The 21,743-nt window shown below is 38.2% G+C and overlaps 1 protein-coding gene across 2 annotated transcripts; it reads left to right on the forward strand.

The window, feature by feature from the left end:
- Positions 1-2,576: 2,576 nt before the first annotated feature.
- CAAP1 (caspase activity and apoptosis inhibitor 1) lies at positions 2,577-20,161 on the forward strand. 2 transcript variants are annotated; one of them, XM_051809073.1, is made up of 6 exons: positions 2,577-2,743; positions 3,926-4,126; positions 5,627-5,711; positions 6,321-6,396; positions 14,589-14,662; positions 19,237-20,161. In XM_051809073.1, exons 1-6 carry the CDS (start codon positions 2,612-2,614, stop codon positions 19,578-19,580), a joined length of 912 nt encoding a protein of 303 aa, XP_051665033.1. In that variant the 5' UTR covers positions 2,577-2,611; the 3' UTR covers positions 19,581-20,161. The 2 variants fall into 2 exon arrangements, with proteins under 2 accessions (XP_051665033.1, XP_051665034.1); XM_051809074.1 differs by lacking the exons at positions 5,627-5,711; positions 6,321-6,396 and adding an exon at positions 18,186-18,262.
- Positions 20,162-21,743: the final 1,582 nt, after the last annotated feature.

Below are 21,743 nucleotides of genomic sequence, written 5' to 3' on the forward strand. Positions count from 1 at the left end.
ACTCAGGACACTGTACAAAATGCCGCCTTAGGGAACTGAAAGAGGAACCAAAACTGACGGAGGTCAGCACCAACTGCTGTACTTGCCAAGACAAATGGACACTACAGTTACATAAATTGGGATACTTGTGTCACAAAGGTTTTATATAAATCATTATTATGATGCACCTTGCTCTCATCAGGACCTAATCATGCAGACTTTTAGCTACTCAGTTGTGTTCAGGCTACAGACAAATAGACTAACTTCAGTCTGCAAACCTATTTCATTAAAAGCACTGTACATTGAAATACCCATTCATGAATCATTGGATGCAGTCATTTCCTTATAAAGTAATATGCTCAAATAATCTATAAAGACTAGTACCATAGATCAGTACTATAGAGGAAAATTTAAATGCTTTAGGAAATATTACAACCTGCTGGTTCCAGTTGTGTGAAGTTTTTTTATTTAAAAATAGTTAACCTGTCTTAGCTGAATGTGATCCACTACTATATACTCTGATCACTTTCCTCTTTTTGTCTCTTTCTCTTTAAACTGTCAACAAATCCAAAGTCTAGGAACAGCAGACATTTCACAACTTTTCAAAATTTGTACTGAGTAGACTGTGAAATAAAACATTCAGCAACAAATTGCAGCTGTTAACAGCCTAAAGAGTATCTGGGTGTTTTCAGATGTCCTGTTCTTCCAATGGATTTTTGATGTTTATTCCCTGTAGAGATTGAGCTTTCAGTTTTGGTGGGAAATTTTGTTTCTAGACTTTCCAATTGCAAAGATAAATTTGCAAATGTGGACCACACCACTGTTGATCTGTATCAAACACATAGAAAAAAAGGCGTTCAATATGAACTACCCTTTTTGACAGTAGAATTCGAAGCCTGTGATCAGAAATCTTTTTATCAGCATGCCCAGTTAGCTTCTGTATTCTGTATGAGTAGGTGCTGCATTTATTGAAAATGCAGTTTGCATGCCTAAGCATACACTACTTAACCTTTTATTTTCCTCATAGTTGCTCAGGGGATCCCATTTTCATCTCAAACTCACAGACCCTACATTAATGTTTCTTAATTACATTACCTCTGCCATCTTCAGAGTACACTAAGGCAGTCATTTTCTGATGATAAATATGATGATCTATTCCCACCCATCCAGGTAATCTAACAACACAGACCTAATCAGGGTCAATTCTGACACTATCCACCTCTGCAGAGACTCACACTTGCTGAAAAAAGGACAGATGGTACTTAATAAATTCTTTTAACCCTTTTGGAAAACAATGTCAGCCCATGCATCTGAAGACAGCACTTTTGATCACCACTAGCTTTGTACAACTTGCATTCAGCAGATCTCTACCTAAATAGGTCAATACCACCCATTTGATGAAGATCCAACACAAAATGGACAGTAACAAACTAAAAGGCAACATGTTTGAATATGGGAAACGAAACAGACACAGAAGAATGGACACTCCAGTGCATTAAATAAAGAAGAAAATAATTGCATATCTCTGCACAGAAAAGGAGGTTCTTAATACAATTCGCTCCGTGTAATGATGGACATTTTTCTACCCTGGTCTTCATTTTCAACTAACTGTCCTCCTTAGGATAACAGACCAAATTCCCTCTATAGCTAATCTTGGTGGTTGGTGGCTGAAGGCTGATCAGTGTCTGACTGAATTGCACAGAGTGATCACCTGCCTTTAACAGGCTTCTCTGCTGTGATTCCTAATTGTTTGCATCCCCCGAAAAAAAACTAGTGTCTCACTTCTCCAATACGCATGAAGTATCACAGTAAAACTAAAGTTACTGTTTTTCCAAAGTTATTGGCAATGCTTAAGAGCCGGCAAGGGAAAAGTATGCAGGTCCTTGCAGTGCTGAAACAGGTTGAGAGACTGGGAAAAGGCCAGGATTAAACAGTAGTTACAGACAATGGAATCATCATAGAATTATCAAAGTTGAGAGAGAACTTGAAGATCTTGAACACCTCCAGGAATGGTGACTCCCCTGCCTCCCCGGGAAACCTATTCCAATGCCTCACCACGCTAGGAATTATTCTGTTTTGTTTTGTTTTTTTTTTTTTCCTAATATCTAACCTGAATGTGCTCTGTCTCAGCTTAAGGCCATTTCCTCTTGTCCTCTCACTTAGAGGCACAGCAGAAGAAACTGTTCCCCACCTGGCTACAACCTCCTTTCAGGGGGTTGTAGAGAGCGACGAGGTGTCCCTCCGCCGAGCCTCCTCGAGACTAAACAAACCCAGCTCCCTCAGCCGCTCCACGTCAGAGACGTGTTTTCTAGACCCTAGATCAAAGATACTTGTGTGAATGGGTGGACTGCCCACGTTTGGAAACCGTTGTAGCGTCACCCCGCTAACGCCAAGAAACCGCGCGACCGAACACACGCAAACACCCCCAGGCCGCTCCGAAAGCCGGCGGTGCAGCGGCCCCGCGAACCTCCGCCGGCGGGGGCTCCGCGCAGCCCGGACCGGGGGCCGGGCCGGGGCCGGGGCCTGTCCCGCCCGCCGGCAGGGGGCGCTGCCGCTCCCGCGGCCGGAAGTGCCCCCTCGCCTCGCCCCGCCCCGCGGCGGCGCGGCCCGGGCGCGCCGTGAGACCGCGGCGATGCCGGGCAGGAAATCTTCCAAGGAGAAGAAGCGGCGCCGCTCACGCTCCTGCTGCCCGGAGGGAGCCCCGGGGCCGGACGGCAGCGACAGGAAGCGGCGGAGCACCGAGTCCACCCACGGTGCCCTGGAGGTATCGCGGGCGCTCCGGGGGTCTGGGCGGTGCCGTCCCTCCTGCGCTGTCCCGGGCGCGTCCCGACCCGACCGGCGGAAGCCTGCATGTTTTCTGTGCCGTGGGATGGCTGCGGGAAGGGCTGTCTGAGAGCGGCTGGCGGCACAAGCACCGGGCCGGGGGGTTCTTACGCGGCTCGTCGGTGCGGCTGCAAAGAGAGCGGCCGGAGAGATGCGCGGCACAGACACCATGGCAGGCACGGGCACCATGGCAGGCACGGGCACCGTGGCAGGCACAGACACCATGGCAGGCACGGGCACCATGGCAGGCACGGGCACCATGGCAGGCACGGGCACCATGGCAGGCACGGGCACCATGGCAGGCACAGACACCATGGCAGGCACGGGCACCGTGGCAGGCACGGGCACCGTGGCAGGCACGGGCACCATGGCAGGCACGGGCCGGACCGCCCCAGGAGACCGGTCTGTGTTTTCCCGGGTATAAGGGATGTTAAGGCATATGGGTCACAAGCCCAGAGGTGGCCCCGGTCGTGGTTCTCACGCTTGTGGCACGGTGAATCTGCTCAAGGTGGTGTTTGAGTGTGAGTACAAAACTGCGAGTACATGCACGTCTGAGTGAATTCTGAGGCTGTCAAAATATATTTCTAGCTGGTTGTTTATTGTTATTATTATTAATATTATTATATCATAGAAGTTATCTATGATGTATAGAAGATACATTTTCTAATATTAACTCCACCTTTGTTCTCTGAAGACTGTGTCACACAGGGAATTATATGCCAATTTCCATCTTAGCAGGGTAGCTTTAAATGATGAACTCTTGTGATTTAATTGCACAGCAAATCAGAGGGATGGATTTCTTCTGCTTTAAAGTGTGCCTTCATATGTAAGCAGCAGCTAGTATTTGCAGATGATATTCCCCAGTTAATGTTTACAGGTAGTCTTTGTTTCTTGAAGATTTAAAAAATTTCCCTAACATAAGGAGGTTTCAGTAATCAAAAATGTAACTTCTGTAATGTGGTTACTTTGCAATATGAAACACTGTTTGGAACCTGAGAAGTCCACACTAAGATGTACCTTGCAATTATGAAGGGAAAACTATTGCAAGCACAGGTGAAGCTGTAAGTTTCTTCTCTAATTCACTAAAAACCGTTAAAACAATACTTGCCCTCCTTGATTTTAGGAAGCAAAATGCAATGTACCATCTGGAGAAAAAGTGGAAGAAACTGAACAACCCAGTGATGTAGAAGAAGGAGGATTAGATCTCACAGTGTCACTCAAACCTGTCAGTTTCTACATTGCGGACAAAAAGGAAATGCTTCAACAATGTTTCTGTGTCATAGGGGAGAAGAAACTACAGAGGATGCTGCCTGATACTTTAAAGGTACCGAAATAAACTTGACATTGATATACTTGTTATGATCTTGAATCCTTGTGTAACAAAGCATGTTCATCTCTTAAGTCTAGTGGATTTAGAATTTAAAAGCTACCTGTATATTTCTTAAGTAAAGAAGTCACTGTCAAGTCAAGTACTTTTCTTAAGTAAAGAAGTTTTTCTAGACTGGAAATGAGACTGTTTAAAGATTTGCTGTAGTTATTCTTGATTACTCCTTTTTATACTGCTCAGCTGTTGCTGAACTGTAGGCTTATGAACTGTAGGCTTACTATCTCTCTGTACTGTTTAGTTAAGTGCAAAAGGAATTTCATAACTGCAAAGAGTAAATTCAGTAATGTTGTTCAGTAATTAATATGATGATTTGTTAATAAATTGTTGATTTCTGTTTATGTCAGCTGATTTTCTTTTTATGATATTAAAGTAGTGTCTGATAAGAAAATAAAACCCTGTGTTGATAAACAACTTCTGAAGCTGTAACTTCTGTGGACTAAAGCTAGAGTTTTACTGGCTTTGAACATATGCCTTTTGAGTCTTGTGAACAGCAGGACATAGAAAAAAATAAGTTAAGCTAGCAGTCTGTACAGAAGAAGGTGAAGTGCCATTTGTGTGATGTTAGTAGTTTTAAAATTTTTGTCTCTAGTTTTTAACTAATCCGAATGAGTTGTATTATTAATATAAGTGAGGCAGGATTTCTTCATTTTAAACACATATGGAATTGCATACAGTCTCATCCGTTTCTCATCTCTGGGAGAAGAAAAGAGGTCGAGCAGCCGAAAGCAAAGACATTACTGAGTTTGTAAGGAAATTGCCTGGTGGTATAGAACCTAGCCTACTGTAGGACTGTGAGTGTTACAGTATGTTCAGCACTTCTTAATTTTGGTACTTGTATGTGGTGTCATAGCTCATTTGAAAGTGCAAAATTACCACATTGTGTCACCAAGAGGTATGACAGATGTATTGAGCGTGGGAGATGAATCACAGTTTACATATTTCTTTTATTTTCAATGTTGTGATATGCAACTGTGTGTTGTCAATAGCAGTATTTTCTTCAGTTTGTGAACTTGTATTCAACAGTTGGCTCTGGTCTTTGCACGCTTAATTATGTCATCCACTTCCTCCCGACTGATGGAGAATTAGGAGTAAGCAGGTCTGCAGTTGTTTGCTGTCCCATGCTTCACACATATGGTCTGGTATTTATAATGCTCAGTGTTGCAGCTGCAGTGGAAACTCCCAGCCACACATCAAGTAACTGATACTGTGTATTGCTTAATTTTTCAGAGAAAAACTACACCTATGCTATTTCTGGTAGTTGTCAAAACTGGAACATCTAGTTTTCTACAGCAGTTGCATCAATGCAGATAACATGAGAGGGGCTTGCAATCCAAGTTAACTCTTCATTCATTACAGTTGGAGTACTACTTATGTTTAGAATTACTCTTTTCTCAGAATTTTTTAGTAGTTTGTTGTCTGTCTTACCTGTTTTCTTAGAACTGTTCCATGGATGAAATCAAAAGACTTTGCATGGAGCAGTTGGAGCTGTTATCTGAAAAAAACCTGTTGAAGATACTTGAAGGTATGAATTAAACTTCTAGACTCCACTGTACACCAGAGAATAGTCTGCCTCAACAGGATTTATACTCTTTCTAGCTGCTTTATATACTTATACATCTTTACACACACTGTTAAGTACATATTAGTGTGTACATAGTCCCTCTGTTCCATCAGGACACACAGTTCATGTACTTGGATTAAGGATATGACACTCCAGCTTTTTGTTATTTTATTGAATTTCCACTTGACATTTAAAGGCTATAGAATTTATTTGTAAACATATTGTTGTCTTCTCAGTGAAGTGGAACTCTTCAAGTCTTGAGTTTTGTGGAGTATCATGCTGTTAATTCTGTCTCCTGTGCTTAGCACCTCTAGTATTGTGCTAGGAACACCTAATAAGTTTTTTTGTAATACAGTATAAATGAAAAATGTCAACCATGTGGCTAGCAGAAAGCTCACAAATAAGGCTTTTGGTTTTGATGAAGTCTAATTTTAGAACTTATGCTTTAACTGGGAAAAAAATCCTCTTCTGCTAATTGTAATAGAGTTAATAATTAAGAGTAAGCCTAATTATGTAGTATTAATTATATCACCTTCCTAAATTTTCGTGTTTGAAACTGTGTATATCTAGGCAGGATGGGAGCTGATTCTGATACTGACGAGGAGACAAATGGAGGAGACAAGACTGGAGATGATTCAGTCAGTCAGTGAGTAAAAGAAAAAACACTTAAACTTACTTTAAGAAGACTGAACAATACAGAGATTTTTCATAAGAAATGATCAAATATATCATTGAAAAACCCTAGTGCTATATCCTTAATGAAGTAATTACTCCAGTTGAATGACAGTTATCTGTGACCACTGGCAAGCACTAAACTTACAAAAAGGAATTTGTCACTTTATAACATTAAATGTGTCTTGAGCACATAACTGGGTTCATAGTGGCATACTACCCATCAGCTGAATTGTGGTACTTAAACGTTCACACTTGAAGCCTGCAACAGAGGGCTCTTGATTTAGGTTAACTCTCTTTGTGTGAGCTAAAGCAGGTTAAGTAACCCCTTCCCACTTAGGTCAGTGAATTTTGTGTGTTTTTGTTTCAGCTGAGATTTATCCCTTCTGTTTTCTTTCTGGTCCTTCATCCTGCCCCAGCTGAAGCAGCACTGACACTCAGTGTCCTCTGTTAGGGATGATGTAGAATGTAGCATTTCAAGAACAGAGGCTTCTCAACAGCAGAGGCTTCCGGTTTCTTATTCTTGACATCTGTCACTTTTGTAGAGGCCAACACTTTTTAACGTTTTCTTAAAATGCTTGTCTGTTTTTTAAAGACCATTTCTTTGTCAGAAAGAGTTCACCTGTTTGATAGTTTCTGTGGAAGTAGTGAAGGGGAAAAGAAAGTTACTAGTTATCACTCACAACACATCAAATCTTAGGAGGCTAATTTGCTTCTAGAAGATGAATAAGCTTTTGTGTTTTCAGCACTGACCTGGTTTCAGCTGGTCCACAGATTCAATGCACACTTAATGAATCTTTGAGTACAAGACAGTACACCAATATTGGGCAGATTCAAGTACCTCTTAGCTGCTGGTTTTGTTGGTTTATCTAAACCTACTGAATGGGAACAGTAGTAGTAACAGTAATCCAAATTACTATTGGTAGTAATCCAAATTTCACACTCTGGTCAGTATTTTTATTTAACGGAGACCTAACTTCTGATTCTGTCTGATTCAGAACAGGCTATGCAGTTACTGAATGAAGTAATTTTCTTTGATCGCATCTCATCATATAAACACAAGAAAACAGAGTGATACTAAATTATGTTTCATTTTTTTTCTCATGATACAGTTTTCAAACCCTCTGACACTATTTCTTTTAAGGTTCCATTTGGAGCCCATTTGTCACTGTATCCCTCTTTGCTATTTGTTGTTTACATGATCTGTGAATAGGGTCTGTATTAGGACACATGAAAGTTAGTTTTCTTAATTTGGACATTTCTCTCTGCTGACTGTTTAAAAAAGCAAATAGAGAAAATCAAAAATTACAAAATATGCTAAATATATGGTCTCTTTATGTAAAGGAGTCTCTGCTAAGTGATTGATGTTTTGCCAGCAAAGTTCTAAATAGAATGAGAAGACAAACTTTTTGGCTAAATAAACCATGAAAAATGCCTCAGGGTTTTGATTCCTGGAGAAATTATATGTTGGATTTGTTGGGCGTTTTTTAAGGCCTAATTCACAAGCTCTTTACTATTGCAAAATATATTAAATGTTCTTTATCTTCGAGAGTTATGGCAGGATTAGTGCTGCTGGGTTTCAGTGAGGTGGGTCTGTGTCTAAAAGATGTTTGCTAATGTTGATACTTGTATTTATGACCCTTAGTTACAGTAGATTGGGTAAATTCTTGCTTATGTGAAAATTATTTGAGATGGTAAAAATCTAAAAAGAGGGAATTAATGGATAAAACAATAAAATAAGAAAAGCAAGAAGGATTTACCATTTTTAACTAGTGGATATCTGAAGACACTTAACCTATTCGCCTGTGTCAAGTAGGAAGGTTTCAGTAACTGACAGCAAAATCAAGAAAAAATTGTGTTTTAAAAAAGTAAAAGAATGAGAGATGTTGATCATAGTTATGGAGCAGATTGCTTCCTTTTGGAAACAATGCTTGAGGTGCCCCCTGCTCTTGTATCTCTGTCTCTATCCTGAGAGTTTAAGATTTCAGACCCCTTCAAACTGGGCAGGCAAGGTATGTTGGTTTAGGAATTGTGGCTTTTCTTCTGCCTTTAAAAAATAGTGTGCTATACACATGGGTGCTGTCTGAGGACCGTGGCTCATAGGTTCAGCTGTGTGCCAGCATTAAAAAAAAAAACAAAATGGGAAAGCTGTTTGGATGGTAGAAAAATAAAGGGATAGGAGGAAACAAAGAAAGTTAAGGTTTTATGTTAAAGTCCAGCACTCAGTAAGTAGACTAGTATTATCCTTTTACAACTGTAAATGGTAACAAGCCCTTTTTACTAATTAGGGCTAATCTTTGGGTGTTAGGGTAGCTTCTTTGCAACCTGTGTGTAAATAATTATAAATGCAAGTTTACAAAACTTCAGAAACTGTGTTTCAGCAACAAGTCAGCTGGCAGAGAAGCTAAACATGCAATCATGAAAAAATAGTGAATGCTGCATTGCTAACAATTTCAGTTGTTAGTATATTTATAATTATAATCTGAGTTTAAGTGGGTGAATTTATCTTCTCTTAGAAGAGAAAAGACTTTTCATAACAAAAAAGGCAGTTTCTCTGTTTGTATTCTTATTGTTGGTTCTCCCTAGATTGTCTTCATTACTTGTGGTTTTCATGTGATTGACTTCTTTTTCCTGCGTTCTATTAATGTTGCAAAAGTAAAGCATTAGGGCTTTTTTGTTTTAAGTCTGACTTGTATTAGTTGTTTTCATGGAAGCGTAAATGTGGAAAGGGAAAAAGTGAATACCAAGTCTTACTCTAATCCAAAATGTATTAGCTGATGGAAACATCAATTTGTTTTTTTCATTTTTGTCCTTAAAAAAACCCCAAACAGACAAACCTCAGAAATGTGCATATATCAACAGAAATCCAGAAAGTTTTAATCAATACATCTCAAGAAATTACAAGTGTATGAAAATTTACAGGCTTCCTTAGAAGGGTACAGTTTGAACTGTGTCTTTTTTTTCCCCTAAAATAGGCAAATGACTCTCTGTCTCTAAAGACCTGCTTCTTGTCTCCAACAGCTAAAAGCAGCAGGGATTTAGAGAAGTTTCTCCAGGTACAGGGAAAATTGCAGAATTCAGATCTTTATCTGACGCTTTTGGGTGGTATCACATCTAAGTGTAAATTGGATCTTCCTTTTTTTGTTGTTTTTGCACATGTCCTCATTCTGCCACCAAAAGAGGAAGTCCTGGGGCTTTTTTTTCAGCTCTATAAAAGCTTCACATGCTTCCATTAACATGTAAAACATTTGCTCTTTTGTCACTAGCTTCTTCTATGTCAAGCACTAGAAATCCTGCAATAACTGTGCAGAAGAACTGAAGAGACAGGGCCTATTTTTGACAGTAACTGGAAATTGCTGTTGCAATAAATTACTTCATTACTTGTGAGCTCTGTATAGATTTTTGTCTATGCAGTTCTCAGATTTTTGTTACTGTTTCTGTGTTACTTTCTGCAATGGAGTACCATTAAACCAGGAGAATTACCGTATACCAAGCTTCCAGTTAAATTTCAGATACTTAATTGAAAGGAGCCAAATAATGCCTTGGGAAACCAAATAGTCATTCTTCCCACCTCATTCAAGAGGTATGTTCTTGAGCTATTTCTTTCCTGTAACCCTAAATGCAGCTATTTAAATATCCTCCAGCAGAAGGAATGAAAGTAAGTTATATGCTGTAATAGTAAAACATAATTGAAAGAACAAGCATGCTAGTATTATTATAGTCATCATATGTTCACATGTGTGTAAACAAATGACCTTTTGCTTTCAAAATTTTAATGGGCTTATTTTTTTCACTGAATGAAAATTTGAAGTTTAATATTTGCTCTTTAAAGAATTTATAGGCTTTTTACTGCTTTGCAGTCATAAGTGCAGTTTCTGCTTGTTTTCTTTTAGAAAGGTTGGCAGTTTAAAGTTTTGCCTTGTTTTAGCATGTGCTCCTGGGTACTGGGCTGTTCACAAGCATGGAACTGCAATGTGGTATTTACCCCAGGGGGACAATTTGGTTATATTCACCATTTGGAATCACTGAAACAACAGGCTACATGAGCCAGTGAACAGATACATTAGCATTTGGCTAATTTGGTTCAGTGTTTTCTATTCTTGTGATGTCCTCAAACAACATCTATAGAAGGACTGAGGGAACTTTTATAGTTCATTAAACTATTTGATTAGCATCTGTCATTTGAGATACCTTTCTTAAGGAACACTACTTTATGAGAACTTTTTTTCCCTTACTTTTTTTAATTGCTTCCTGATAATTATTTTAGTTCTCATTTGTCATTGAAAACTATCCTTGGAATGAAAATTGGCAAGAATCTTACAAGGACTTGGGATTGTAGAAATGTTTTTTAGACTTGGAACTAAGTGCAAAGGCAAATTTTAATTCACGACAGTACATCATCTTTATGTCAAGAATAGCAGAGATACTGAACTCAAGCCTCACACAGGAGATTTAGGTGAATGTTTCTTAGTGATTATTGAAAGCCCCGTAAAGAAAGTATCAGCATGACTGTCTCTCATGTTTTCAGACTTTCTTCTAGTCCACTTCATTAAGATATTTTTTTCCCTCACAAGACTTTCCCTCCTGGTCTCCAACCCCAGTTACCACTGAAACTTGGTATCCCAGACACCAGTACTGCAGTGCTACTGTCTTAATCCTTAGCCATCCACGCCTATGGCCAGTAGCCCTTTTCCTAACCTGTGGTGCTGTCTTACCTCACTTTGCATAATCTACTGGAGTTGTGATATGAATTCACCCTCAAACCCAAATGTCTTTGACAACTATGCAAATTCCTGTAACAAATGGTATACAGAATCTACATGTGTGAACCCAGGTAAGCATTGCACTGGTGTGGAGCATGCCAATATGAAATGTATGCTCTACATAAAACAAGGTAAATTTAATTTACAACATTTGTCATCAACAAACTGTAACTGTAGTTAGCTTCTTTCTGCTGAAAAGATCATACTGCGAAATTGTTGTTCTGTTAAAAAAATAAATTAAAAATGCTGAGTTTATTGCTTGGAAGAGGGACTTTGAACTTAACTGTCATCCCTGAGGGAGAAGTATCTTTAAAGGCTGATAAAAAGAGGGAACTCTGAATTACTGTTGTCACTAGCATAGCATGAAAGAAGAGGGTATTAAATTTGTGTACTGTCCCTTAATTTTAGATTAGCATATCTTCTACTCCCATTGTTTGAAGACAAGATATTGTACTACCTCTTTTTAAATCTAAACCACAGTATAGATAATTAGGGGAAAAATATTTTTTCACTAGCAAACAAATTAAACAAGGTTAACAAATTGAAAGCAAAACTGAACTGGACTGAAATGCATCTGGTGGGCCAGTAGATGGTGCAAAATGCTTGCCTGTGAAAGGAAGTCGTGGAGGTTCACCAGCAGTACAGTCCAATCCTGTCAATTCTGAGAGAGTAAAATGTGCTGTTAAAGTACTTGTGGGTTCTAAAAATTCTTTTACTCATAAGGAGGTAGTCTTTTATGGAATGTGGTTTTGGTATAATCATTGATAGAATGAAGGAAACAGGAGGAAACTTTACAAGTTTCAGTGTGTGAATTTTTTCAGTTGATAATTTCTTTTTACATGGCTGTTAAAATGGGTGTAGATAATTTCACAGCTGTTGTTTGAACTGTAGAGGTTCAATCACCTCTTTCTGTCAAAGAGGTGATTATAATTCCTCATCAGATCTCAAGGTGGTACCAGAGATGTAAAATTTGTTGCCTGATGCTACTGGTGCAAGCTTGGGCTTTTTCTGGTGACATATTGCTCTCCAGTGCAGAGCTGACTACTCAGTTCAAAATGATGAACCATGTGCATGAAGGAGGATGGGGTAGGAGCAGGGGCAGCCCAAGCAGCTTCTGCTAAAGGGTATATCACAACCTTATTTTGGTCAAGAGATAGGTGACTAAGTATAACAAACTGCTAGGAATTGTTTACCAAAAAAAAAAAAAAAGGAAAAAAAGAAAAAATCAAATTGTTCCTTCCAGGTAGCTGGACTAGATCCGATACAGCTCACAGCTCTCCCCAGCTGCTGGCACACAAGCCCACAAGGTTTGTATCCCCACTCCAGCTGCTGATCAGACCTCCTTGTGCATGTAGGCCTGTCCAATGGCAGGTGCAGGCCTGTGATTGTCCCCAGTAGCTGACAGACTATTGATCTCTGGAGTGTTTAGTGCTCCATTAAGGTCCCTGAATTTGCCTGCTTGCAGGGCCTGGTGTATTTTAGGAATTCACCTTCTGATTTTCCAGTCTATTTGATACCTTACTCCCAGACCTCTCGTCCTACTTGTTGGCTAGACTAGCCTGAGGTTTGAGGGTGAATTACAAGCATCTGCATACTGATGCATGACATTGAAAATCTTGGAAGAAGTGTACATTTTTCATTCTTTGTAGTTTCCAGTTGAGTTGACCAAGTAGGAAAACAAGCTGAAAGGATACCACTGAGTTCTGAGAAAAATTTGTCACAGTAAATAGTCTATTCTCAGTTTATTGTAATGGCATTGGGCAGTACATTTGTCTGTCTTCTATTGAGGTGCATAACATTAAAAAATCTATTTTTTGGGGTGCTGTGTGCATTATGAAAATAGCTCACATTTTCCATAATCAATTATTGTATACTATTTTACACATTTATTTTCCAATGGCTAAAAAAGGTGGGAGAAAAAAAAGAATTTGTTGATTTGTAGCCTTTGCTACTTCAGAAAAAGAAATAGAAGTGAAAATAGCTGCCTCTCAGACCAGGATGTCCAGGAGTATTACGGTGTTCTCCTCCCTGACATAAATGTTGAACACCTAGGGAAAAAAAGACAACTTGAAGAGCATGGGGAAAGTAGATCAGTATTCGATTTTAGGAAGACCCTTAAGGCCACTACTGAAAAACAAGTTATTAGTTGTGGGGTGAAGTCACAGCCCCACAACTGAAGCTTGAGGAGTTTGGAGTGTTGCGGGGTGTTAGGCCATTTTCCGTGGGAGCAGTGGAGCCGGTTAGATAATTCCCATGGACACAGCCTTGAGCTGTGTGGCTGAAGTGCAGATGCGCATTCCTCAGTGTTTTTGTGGAAATGTGTTTGTGTTGTGTGTGTGGGAAAGTAGAAGTGGGAGAACCTAATAAAAGGCTGCCTGCTGCGCTGAGCAGGCAGACATCTCTTTGTCTCACCATCCTCGTGTGTGTCGTCCGTCCTTTTTGCCCCTTCAAGCCGAGACCCTTCGACAGATACCCAGTGACAATTAGTCATCGTATTTACATCTGTGGTGCCAGAGTACTGCTTCCTTTTTATAGTGTTATTAAGCTCCCACAGGCAAGATAGTTGCACTGATTCCATATTACTGTATATGAAATCAGTGCCACACCAGCAGTACCATTTTAGGAAATGGGCAATTCTGCTTTTAAAATGCTCACTAAAAATGGCATAAACGTAAATCCATCCTGTGCTGCTGGGTCCTTCCACCTGTGCCCTTCCTGCATGTTTCGCTGTATTTTCGCAGTTTTTATAACTAATAGGTGTTAAGTGTGTGAAGTACATGAACATTTCACGGAAGTGTCTCCTCCTTATCCCTTGTACAATGCAATTGAAACGCTACAAGTCAAGGGTAGAAATCTTTAAATAGACGGACTAGAGAAATGCAGGTACTGGATACAATGTAACAGCTCAGTTGCAGTTTAATATTTAAAAGTATCCTTTTGTGAAACCATGAGATTGTTGTTTTGGAGAGCTAGGTAGTGGTGGGCTAATTATAACTTCATGAAAGTAACTTTTTACTTTCGAAGTAAAACAGTAAATAGTATTTGAATGCAGCAGAAACTGTTGTTTTTTCAAATCGTTTAACTCTGTGACAGTTTATGTCGAGTTTTAGGGAAAAGCTCCTAATGTGAGAAGCTGTGGTTCCTCAGCTGTAACCACTGAGGATAGTTACGCTGAAAGGCTAGGATGTAGTGGAAATAATTGCTTTATCCTTGTGTATAACTAGGCAAAGCAAAAAAAAGGTGTGTTTTCAATTGCTCAGATTAACACTCTGTATGTTCCTTCTTCCTTGATTCCCTGCAGTGGGCTTATTGGCCTACCACCTCATAATTTCTTTAGTTTCTTTAAAAAGTTACATTAAATTGTGCGTTACGCTGGTTACAGTGTGTTCTTAATTTTTTCCAGACAGGACAACAGTATAGACTCAACTTCTTCTCTGAGAGAAGACAGCAAACTGGAAGGTCAGGAATCAAAACAAGGTATGCAGTAGAGAAAGCTGAAATTTCATTTTCTCAGTGTTGCTCAGTGACTGATTCCAGGTTATGCACAGCTCTCTTGTGAATAGTAGCTGCAATCACAGAGAAGTATTCTCTTAGAAATAAGCTGATGTAGGGTTACAACATTGGCCCTGAGCCCAATTACAGAAAAGTTGATGGGAGCATTGAAGAAGACATTGTAGGAACTTTGGCTTCTTAAGTCTGTAGGAGTGGAGAGTTTTTTATGGGTAGAAACAAATTGCAACTTTTCAAAATTTGCTAGTTTAGCTTCCGGATATGAGTAAAGTTCTTACAATGGTCATTTGGCTCTTCATATCTTGTTTTTCAGCTGAAGAGGAACTTCAGTCATTAAAGTTTATTGATGTGTAGGTGATTGCTAATACTGCTATTACTATTTGCTGAATTCGAGTGTCAGTTTTACTTTACACTGAAATGATCATATGAGTCTACAGTACTTTGTTTTTGCATTCATACAAATCCATTATAATAATTGTTTGCCAAAGGACTGCTTGTAATTTAGTCACTTTTTTCAGTCTTGATATATGATACCTTTCCTTTTTTGATTGTGTAGAGCCAAGGTCCAACAAAATGGTGCTTGACACCCACCACTCCTGTTAACTGGCATATTTTACTTGAAATCAGTGCCAATAGAAGTACACACTCAAGTCTTTGAACCACTGAGGATGAACGTTTTGTCTTCTCTACTTTCTCTTTTTAAATGCAAAATTATAGTGGGTGAGACATTCAGTGATTGGTAGAATAGAAGATGCAAAGGCAAGTAAGTTGGTGGTGCACATTTGAGTACTTCCTACACAAGGAAATAGTATTTTTAACCTGTAGCAGTATTTATTTTATTTCAGTCATTAAATCCGCACTGAATAATAACTGCTTGTATTAGTTTGTGCATGAAGCACTAGAACTGTAGGTGTTTCTGTTTCAGTATGTTTATTTTCATTTGGACTAGCTGTATGCAAGACATCAGAAATAGCTTTTCCAATCAGAGAATGTTGCAAATTCTTCTAAGCTTGATTTCTCTTCTGCACAAATGTAACATTATTTGTGTCTTTCAACTTCTTTTTCACAATTTAGAATGCTTTTCTAAGAGGTGTCTTTTGTATTTACTTTGTGAAATGTGTTCTTTTCTGAAGCAATTAGTGACAGGAGTTAAATGGAGAAGGAAAGAGTCATAATAAAAGCATCAAAACTTTTAGGAGTGAGTTGCTATGACTTTGTGAGGAATCCTTTAAATGTTGCTTGCTGTACTAAATGGAGGGATGTTAGAACTGACAGATTTCCTGCAGATTTCTTCCACTTTTGTGTTATCAAAGGGAATTGATGATGGTTGCGGGTGATTGCATAGGTGTTTTTTATGACTTAATCAACCAAAGTGTCATGATGGCTTTGGACAATAACAGTGGCTCCACTCAAGTTGTTAGCTTTAAAGAGCTACTAAGAATATCAATGTAAGTTAAAAAGTATAACTCCAATCGTTCTGCTGTGCTGCAGCCTGAGATGCTATGGGAAGAAAAGGATAGAATGAGAGGATAAGCAGAAGCGGATAAAATAAAATTTAAAAATGAAATTAAGTGTGTTAAAGTGAATTTTGTAATGTAGATGAAGGAAAAAGTAGAAATTATCAAAATGAAAAAGATAATAAGAAATGCCAGCCACGATCTTTACTACTGAGTAAAAATACAGCTGCAAAAGAGGAAAATAAAGCCCCTTAGCTCCTTAAACATCTGTAGACTAATAAGCTTGTAGGAACACTGTATTTATACAGTAGTGGAGGTTCCAAATTCTGAATAGAACACATAACTGTTCTGCCCACCTTCCTCATCCTTATGAAGTTTGGGACAATCATGAAGGACTTAATGTTTTGTTTCTTCTTAATGTGGCCATTTAATTCCAAAAAGAATCCTATGGTGGGCTGAGCCCAGCCAGCAGTAGGCACATACCAATCTCTCAATTACTTGTTCCTCAGTAGGGTATAGGAGATGATCAGAAAAGTAAAATGAGAAAAACTTAAGAAGCAAGTTTAACAAGTGAAACAAGAGCTGTGCACTGAAACAAAGCAAAATTAGATATTTTTTCACAACCTCCCACTGACAGATTTTTAGCCACTTCCTAGAAAGCAGAGCCTCAGCATAACAGTTACTTGAGAAGACAAATGCCATAACACTGAACATCTCTCCTTCCTCCTTCTTTCCTCCTTCTTTTGTCAAGAGCACAATGTCATATGGAAGAGGATATCCCTTTGGTCAATTTGTCTCAGCTGTCCTGTCTGTGTATCCCTCCCAGCTTCTTGCACAACCCCACTCTACTCTCTGTGGGGTCATAGTCAGAAACAGGGAAAGACCTGAGGCTGTGCAAGCCCTGTTCAGCACTAGCCAAACTGGTGTGTTGTCAACACTGTTTCAGAAAAAAAGTCCAAAAACAGCAACATGGAGTCTGCTGTGAAGAAAATTAACTCCATCCCAGCCAGATTCAGTACAAAGTCAGTTTAACTTTGGCAGTGAATTAGGATGAGTATCCTCAGAAGTTAACTTTTAGGCTTTTGAACTATGATCCATTGATGCACCTAGCTTTCTGATCCCTGGTTGATGAACATGTTAGGTAAATGCTGACTGATAAAGTGCAGCAAGGCAGCAGAATTTCTGTTTCTTTATCCTGTTGATTCCCATTGCTTCTGATCTTTCTTGCAAAGTCAAGTTGAAAAAATAATATTCAAAGGTAACTCAAGTAGTATGTGAAATGCTGCATCTGAAACTGAAATATTAATCTTGAAGTTACTGTCACAGTAGGGACAGGTCAAGACTACTTAGGATCAAAAGAAGACCCTGATGTGTTCATCTTATGAGTACTTTTTATATACACTGCTGCGAGGAGGATTTTTTTTGTACCTTTGTTTATATTTTAGGGTTTTAGATTTTGTTGCTTCAAAATTGTGATTTGTCTTCCAAAAAACAAAGACCAAAAGTTATCTGTAAACTTCTTTTTATGTCTTATCACACATTTGCATGAGCTGAATTTGCTTTCCTCTAAGCTTTGATTGGAATGTAGGACATGCCTCATACATTAGCTGTGTATTTTCCCAAATATACTGTATTTACCAGTATTATGGCCAGTTTTTGTAATCCAATAAACCCATGTTATGAGGTACTAGATTAATGACTATTTAAGATCCTAAATCAGGAGTACATTCTCAGGGTAAATGTGCAGTATTCTTAAATCTGAACTTAAATGCTGTAACAAATCATAGCCTGACATGGAGTGATCAGGATGGGATATCTGAATATCTTCTTTGAAGTATCTATAGTAAAAAAAAATCTTTAATCCTGAATTAGTAAAACCCTTGGACTAATGTTTTAAAATGTATAATTTATAAAACCATTTTGAGATATTTTGGTCCTCCCTTCCTTTGTTTTTTAAGCAGAGGAATTGCATTTATAGCTTTTCAAGTAGCCAGTATTGATTTTTTTTTTCCCTCACACCCACATGATGGCAGGAATGTTGTAAACCCCGAGAAAAATAGATCTTTCCTAAGGTTTTTGGGCACTTTTCATGGATTAAAACCAAATGCATGTGGGTACCTAAAGGCATATTAAAATGTTTAAAGAAAGGGTAATATTTTTCTAAAGCCTTATTTGTTTCCCCTGTGCAAGTGATAAAAATGGTTTTACCAAAAGAAGTCTTTATATATATTAAGACTTCCTATATTATGAAGATTTATTTACTATAAAGTCTTTAGAATAAGTAACTTTACCATCATCTGAATATACATTATTTATTTTAAGAAGGAACCAATCCTACTGTAAGTTTCCACAGATCCGAAGGTTGGTAAAGGAGTAATAACTTCTGAGGCCGAAGTGTCTTTGTATCTGGATTGTGAGAACATCTACTGAGGTTCTTTTAGACCTTTGCTTTTGTTTTATTGCACTGCCTCTTCTAAGCACATTTTTAAAAACATACTTCAACTTTCAGCCACCATTAAAAGCCAAAGCCACAAATTCCTCCATGTTTTTATCAAGTTAAATACATCTGGAATACTTTTGATAGATTCTGAATAGTTGCACTATAAGTGGATTTTCTATTAATTTTTAGTGCTGTGCCTGACTACAGTGTCCCACTCCCCTTGAAATACATAAAATAGTTGAGAATAAGTTTTGCAATTGCATTTTGAAAATTAAGTTTACTTAAGAAATAATAAACAATAATCAATTTTGCACTGCAGAAGCTTTCTTGTGATATCTTAAGACGTTTTAGTTAGGAAAATAGGTCATGTAACTTCATAGGATAGAATAAATTTTTCTGGTACTGCTGCTTTGCTATACAGCATGTTCTTTTAAATTGGCATAAAATGCATTAGCAATTGTATACATTAGATCAGCCTTAAAAGTTGAAGGACAAAAAGAATAGGAATTGGTTGTTTTATAATCATAGATCTTTTTACCCCTCTCGTAATCTGTAGAGTAGTACTTTAAGCAGAAATGGTTTTGTAAGTTGAAATAAAAACAGTTCTATTAGGCAACTGTGTGATTACTGTGTTTGTGTTACAGGCAAGGGAGAAGATAGTGATGTCCTCAGCATAAATGCAGATGCATATGATAGTGACATAGAAGGCCCATGCAATGAAGAAGATGGCCCAGATGTGCAAGAAAACACTGTCAGGAGTGGAGCTGGTCAGATAGATGACCTTCAGAAGGACATTGAGAAAAGTGTGAATGAGATACTGGGGTTGGCAGAGTCCAGCCCAAAGGAGCCCAAAGCGTCGACCTTAGCTGTTCCTCCATCAGAAGATGTTCAGCCATCAGCACAACAGCTGGAGCTTCTGGAGCTTGAGATGAGGGCCAGAGCTATTAAGGCCCTGATGAAGGCTGGTGATGTAAAAAAACAGCCCTGAGGTTGCTTAGGTTTAATTTTCAGTATTTGCTTTGAAGAAGGTGACATCTGTTCTCTTCAGTGCTATTGTGTATTTGGGTTGAGTATGACATTCCTCCTTCAGACTGTATTGTGTATCCTGACCTGTGATCCATTGGTTTTGTTGCCTTTAGTGTGCTGTTTCCATGCCATGCATAAGCAGAGGTTGGTGCTTCCCTGAGATGAGGTGTCCTTTTACTGGGTTATTTCCTCAAGGAGTCACACAACGTATGCCAGGAACCTGGTGCCTTCCAGAAAGGTTGTTGTATCAACTTGGAGTCATAGAATGGACTGCTTGTTTCTCCTTGGGACCCATCTCGTCATCATGTTGGTATTCTAGTCGAGTGATAATTCATTTAAAAGAATGCGTAATTTCCTGAAATTTGAATTCCTAAAGGGAAGGATTTTTACCTTTCAAATAAATAGTTGAACATGTTATTTTCAGAGTTATGAAAGTGCCTGAAAGAGACAGAGCCTGTCATGCAATTTTTCACACTTGTCCACTGTTTGTCTTCTGTGTTATAGCTGAAATAAAGAAAACAGGTTTTTTTTCCTGACTATAAAGCTTTTTTTTGGAATATTTGGCATAATATTTAGCAATGAAACCATTGAGAAGACCTTGAGCTTTTAACATTCAACTGATGTAGTCATTTCATGTACCCTTTAAGTAGGAAAATCCATCTAATTTTGGTATAAATGGCTTTTTAGAAAAGACATTTAATTTATTTATGAGGTTTTAAAATAAAAAATTCTATTTTTATCCACTTCAAGGGTATTTCTTTACAAGTAAATTGAATTTTAGGATTAATTTTCATGCTGTAATATCTTACAACAATTAAAATAATTTAAATTTTTTTTAGAATTAGTGCTGGTTTTGTGTCTGCCTGCTAATCAAATGCATATTAAAATATTTGTGTGGTGGTTCACACATGCACACATCAATTTTTTTTTTAAAGGTATGAAGTTTACAAATGTAGTCTTTGTTAAGTAAAATGATGTATTGAATATTTTTACTCCTGATATTTCCTTGATTGAAACTTAAAAAGCAAATTACATACTTTGTGACAGTAGCATAGATAATTTCTACTTGCTGTTTTGTAATATTACTACAAACCTTGTGCTATTCAAATATTATGTCTTGAATTCTCTTTCAAGGTTTACAATTTTCTTTTTCTTCCTCCTTTTTATCCCTTTGCTTCTTTCCCTTTATTCTCTATTTTCCCTTTTTACCTGTTTCTTTTTAAACCCTTTTCTTTTTCTCTGTTGGTAATCAAGTGCATTGTCTTCAGTAGAAACCTTCTTGTACATTTCTTAAAGTATGATTGATTTCCTCTAGAATCAACAGTATTATAAAATGTTAGTATAGTGAAAATTTGGTTATAAACGAAATCCTTTATTTAATTCACCTGAGAAAATTTCAATGTGCATTCCCTAAGTGATGGCAGTGACCTGAGTAAAGTATAACTGACTGTAAAGTTATTCACAGCACCAACATTTTTCTATTGTTTTTTAGCAATGGAGAGTGAAAGTAAGAAAAAAAAAAATATATACAATTCAAAAGGTAACTTTACTGTATGAGAATCTGTGTGTGTTGTCTTTGGTTAGTTTCATTTAGCTGTTTACTGAACTTGCATTTTATTTGAGTCCAGAGAGACAAAAAAGTAATTAGAAAAGAAAATAATGTGTTCCTATTTGTAAAGGCAGGCTTGTGGAGCTGTGTCAGAGTTCAAAAATATGTTTTGCTGCTGCTATACCTAAATCCTTAAGGCACTGAATACCTCACTTTGCCTGCTCTGGAAACGAAAAAGCTTACCTGCAAGGACATTTCGTTTGTCACCAGGAGAAGTGATACAGCCACATGTATGAAGTCCCTTCAGTGGTGCTACAGAACAACACATTTGCAGTTATTTGGCAACTAGCATACTGCTAGCAGTAATGATAAACTAGAATGTAGTTGCCTTCTGCTGCCTGCTCTCTGGAGGTATATGACATTTAGTTCTGAACTGACATTCGGTTTCCTATTGGTTTCCCAGGTCACTTCTAAAAGTTTGTTTTGTAGCGTGTTGAACTGTTAAAGGTTATTATTTCAAGGTCTATATCAAGAAGTTGCATATGCTAACTTTAATATGTAGGATGACAGAGAGGA

Source organism: Manacus candei, unplaced genomic scaffold, assembly GCF_025592945.1.
Source record: "Manacus candei isolate 608988 ecotype Guabito, Panama unplaced genomic scaffold, ASM2559294v1 h1tg000074l, whole genome shotgun sequence".
NCBI classification, from domain to species: domain Eukaryota; kingdom Metazoa; phylum Chordata; class Aves; order Passeriformes; family Pipridae; genus Manacus; species Manacus candei.

What these genes read in the sequence shown, in the direction of transcription:
- CAAP1 (XM_051809073.1), top strand. Translation starts at nt 2,612, where the DNA reads ATGCCGGGCAGGAAATCTTCCAAGGAGAAGAAGCGGCGCCGCTCACGC. An exon ending in CCACCCACGGTGCCCTGGAG is followed by an intron (nt 2,744 to 3,925) that starts GTATCGCGGGCG and finishes CCTTGATTTTAG; the next exon opens with GAAGCAAAATGCAATGTACC. An exon ending in AGGTCAGGAATCAAAACAAG is followed by an intron (nt 14,663 to 19,236) that starts GTATGCAGTAGA and finishes TTTGTGTTACAG; the next exon opens with GCAAGGGAGAAGATAGTGAT.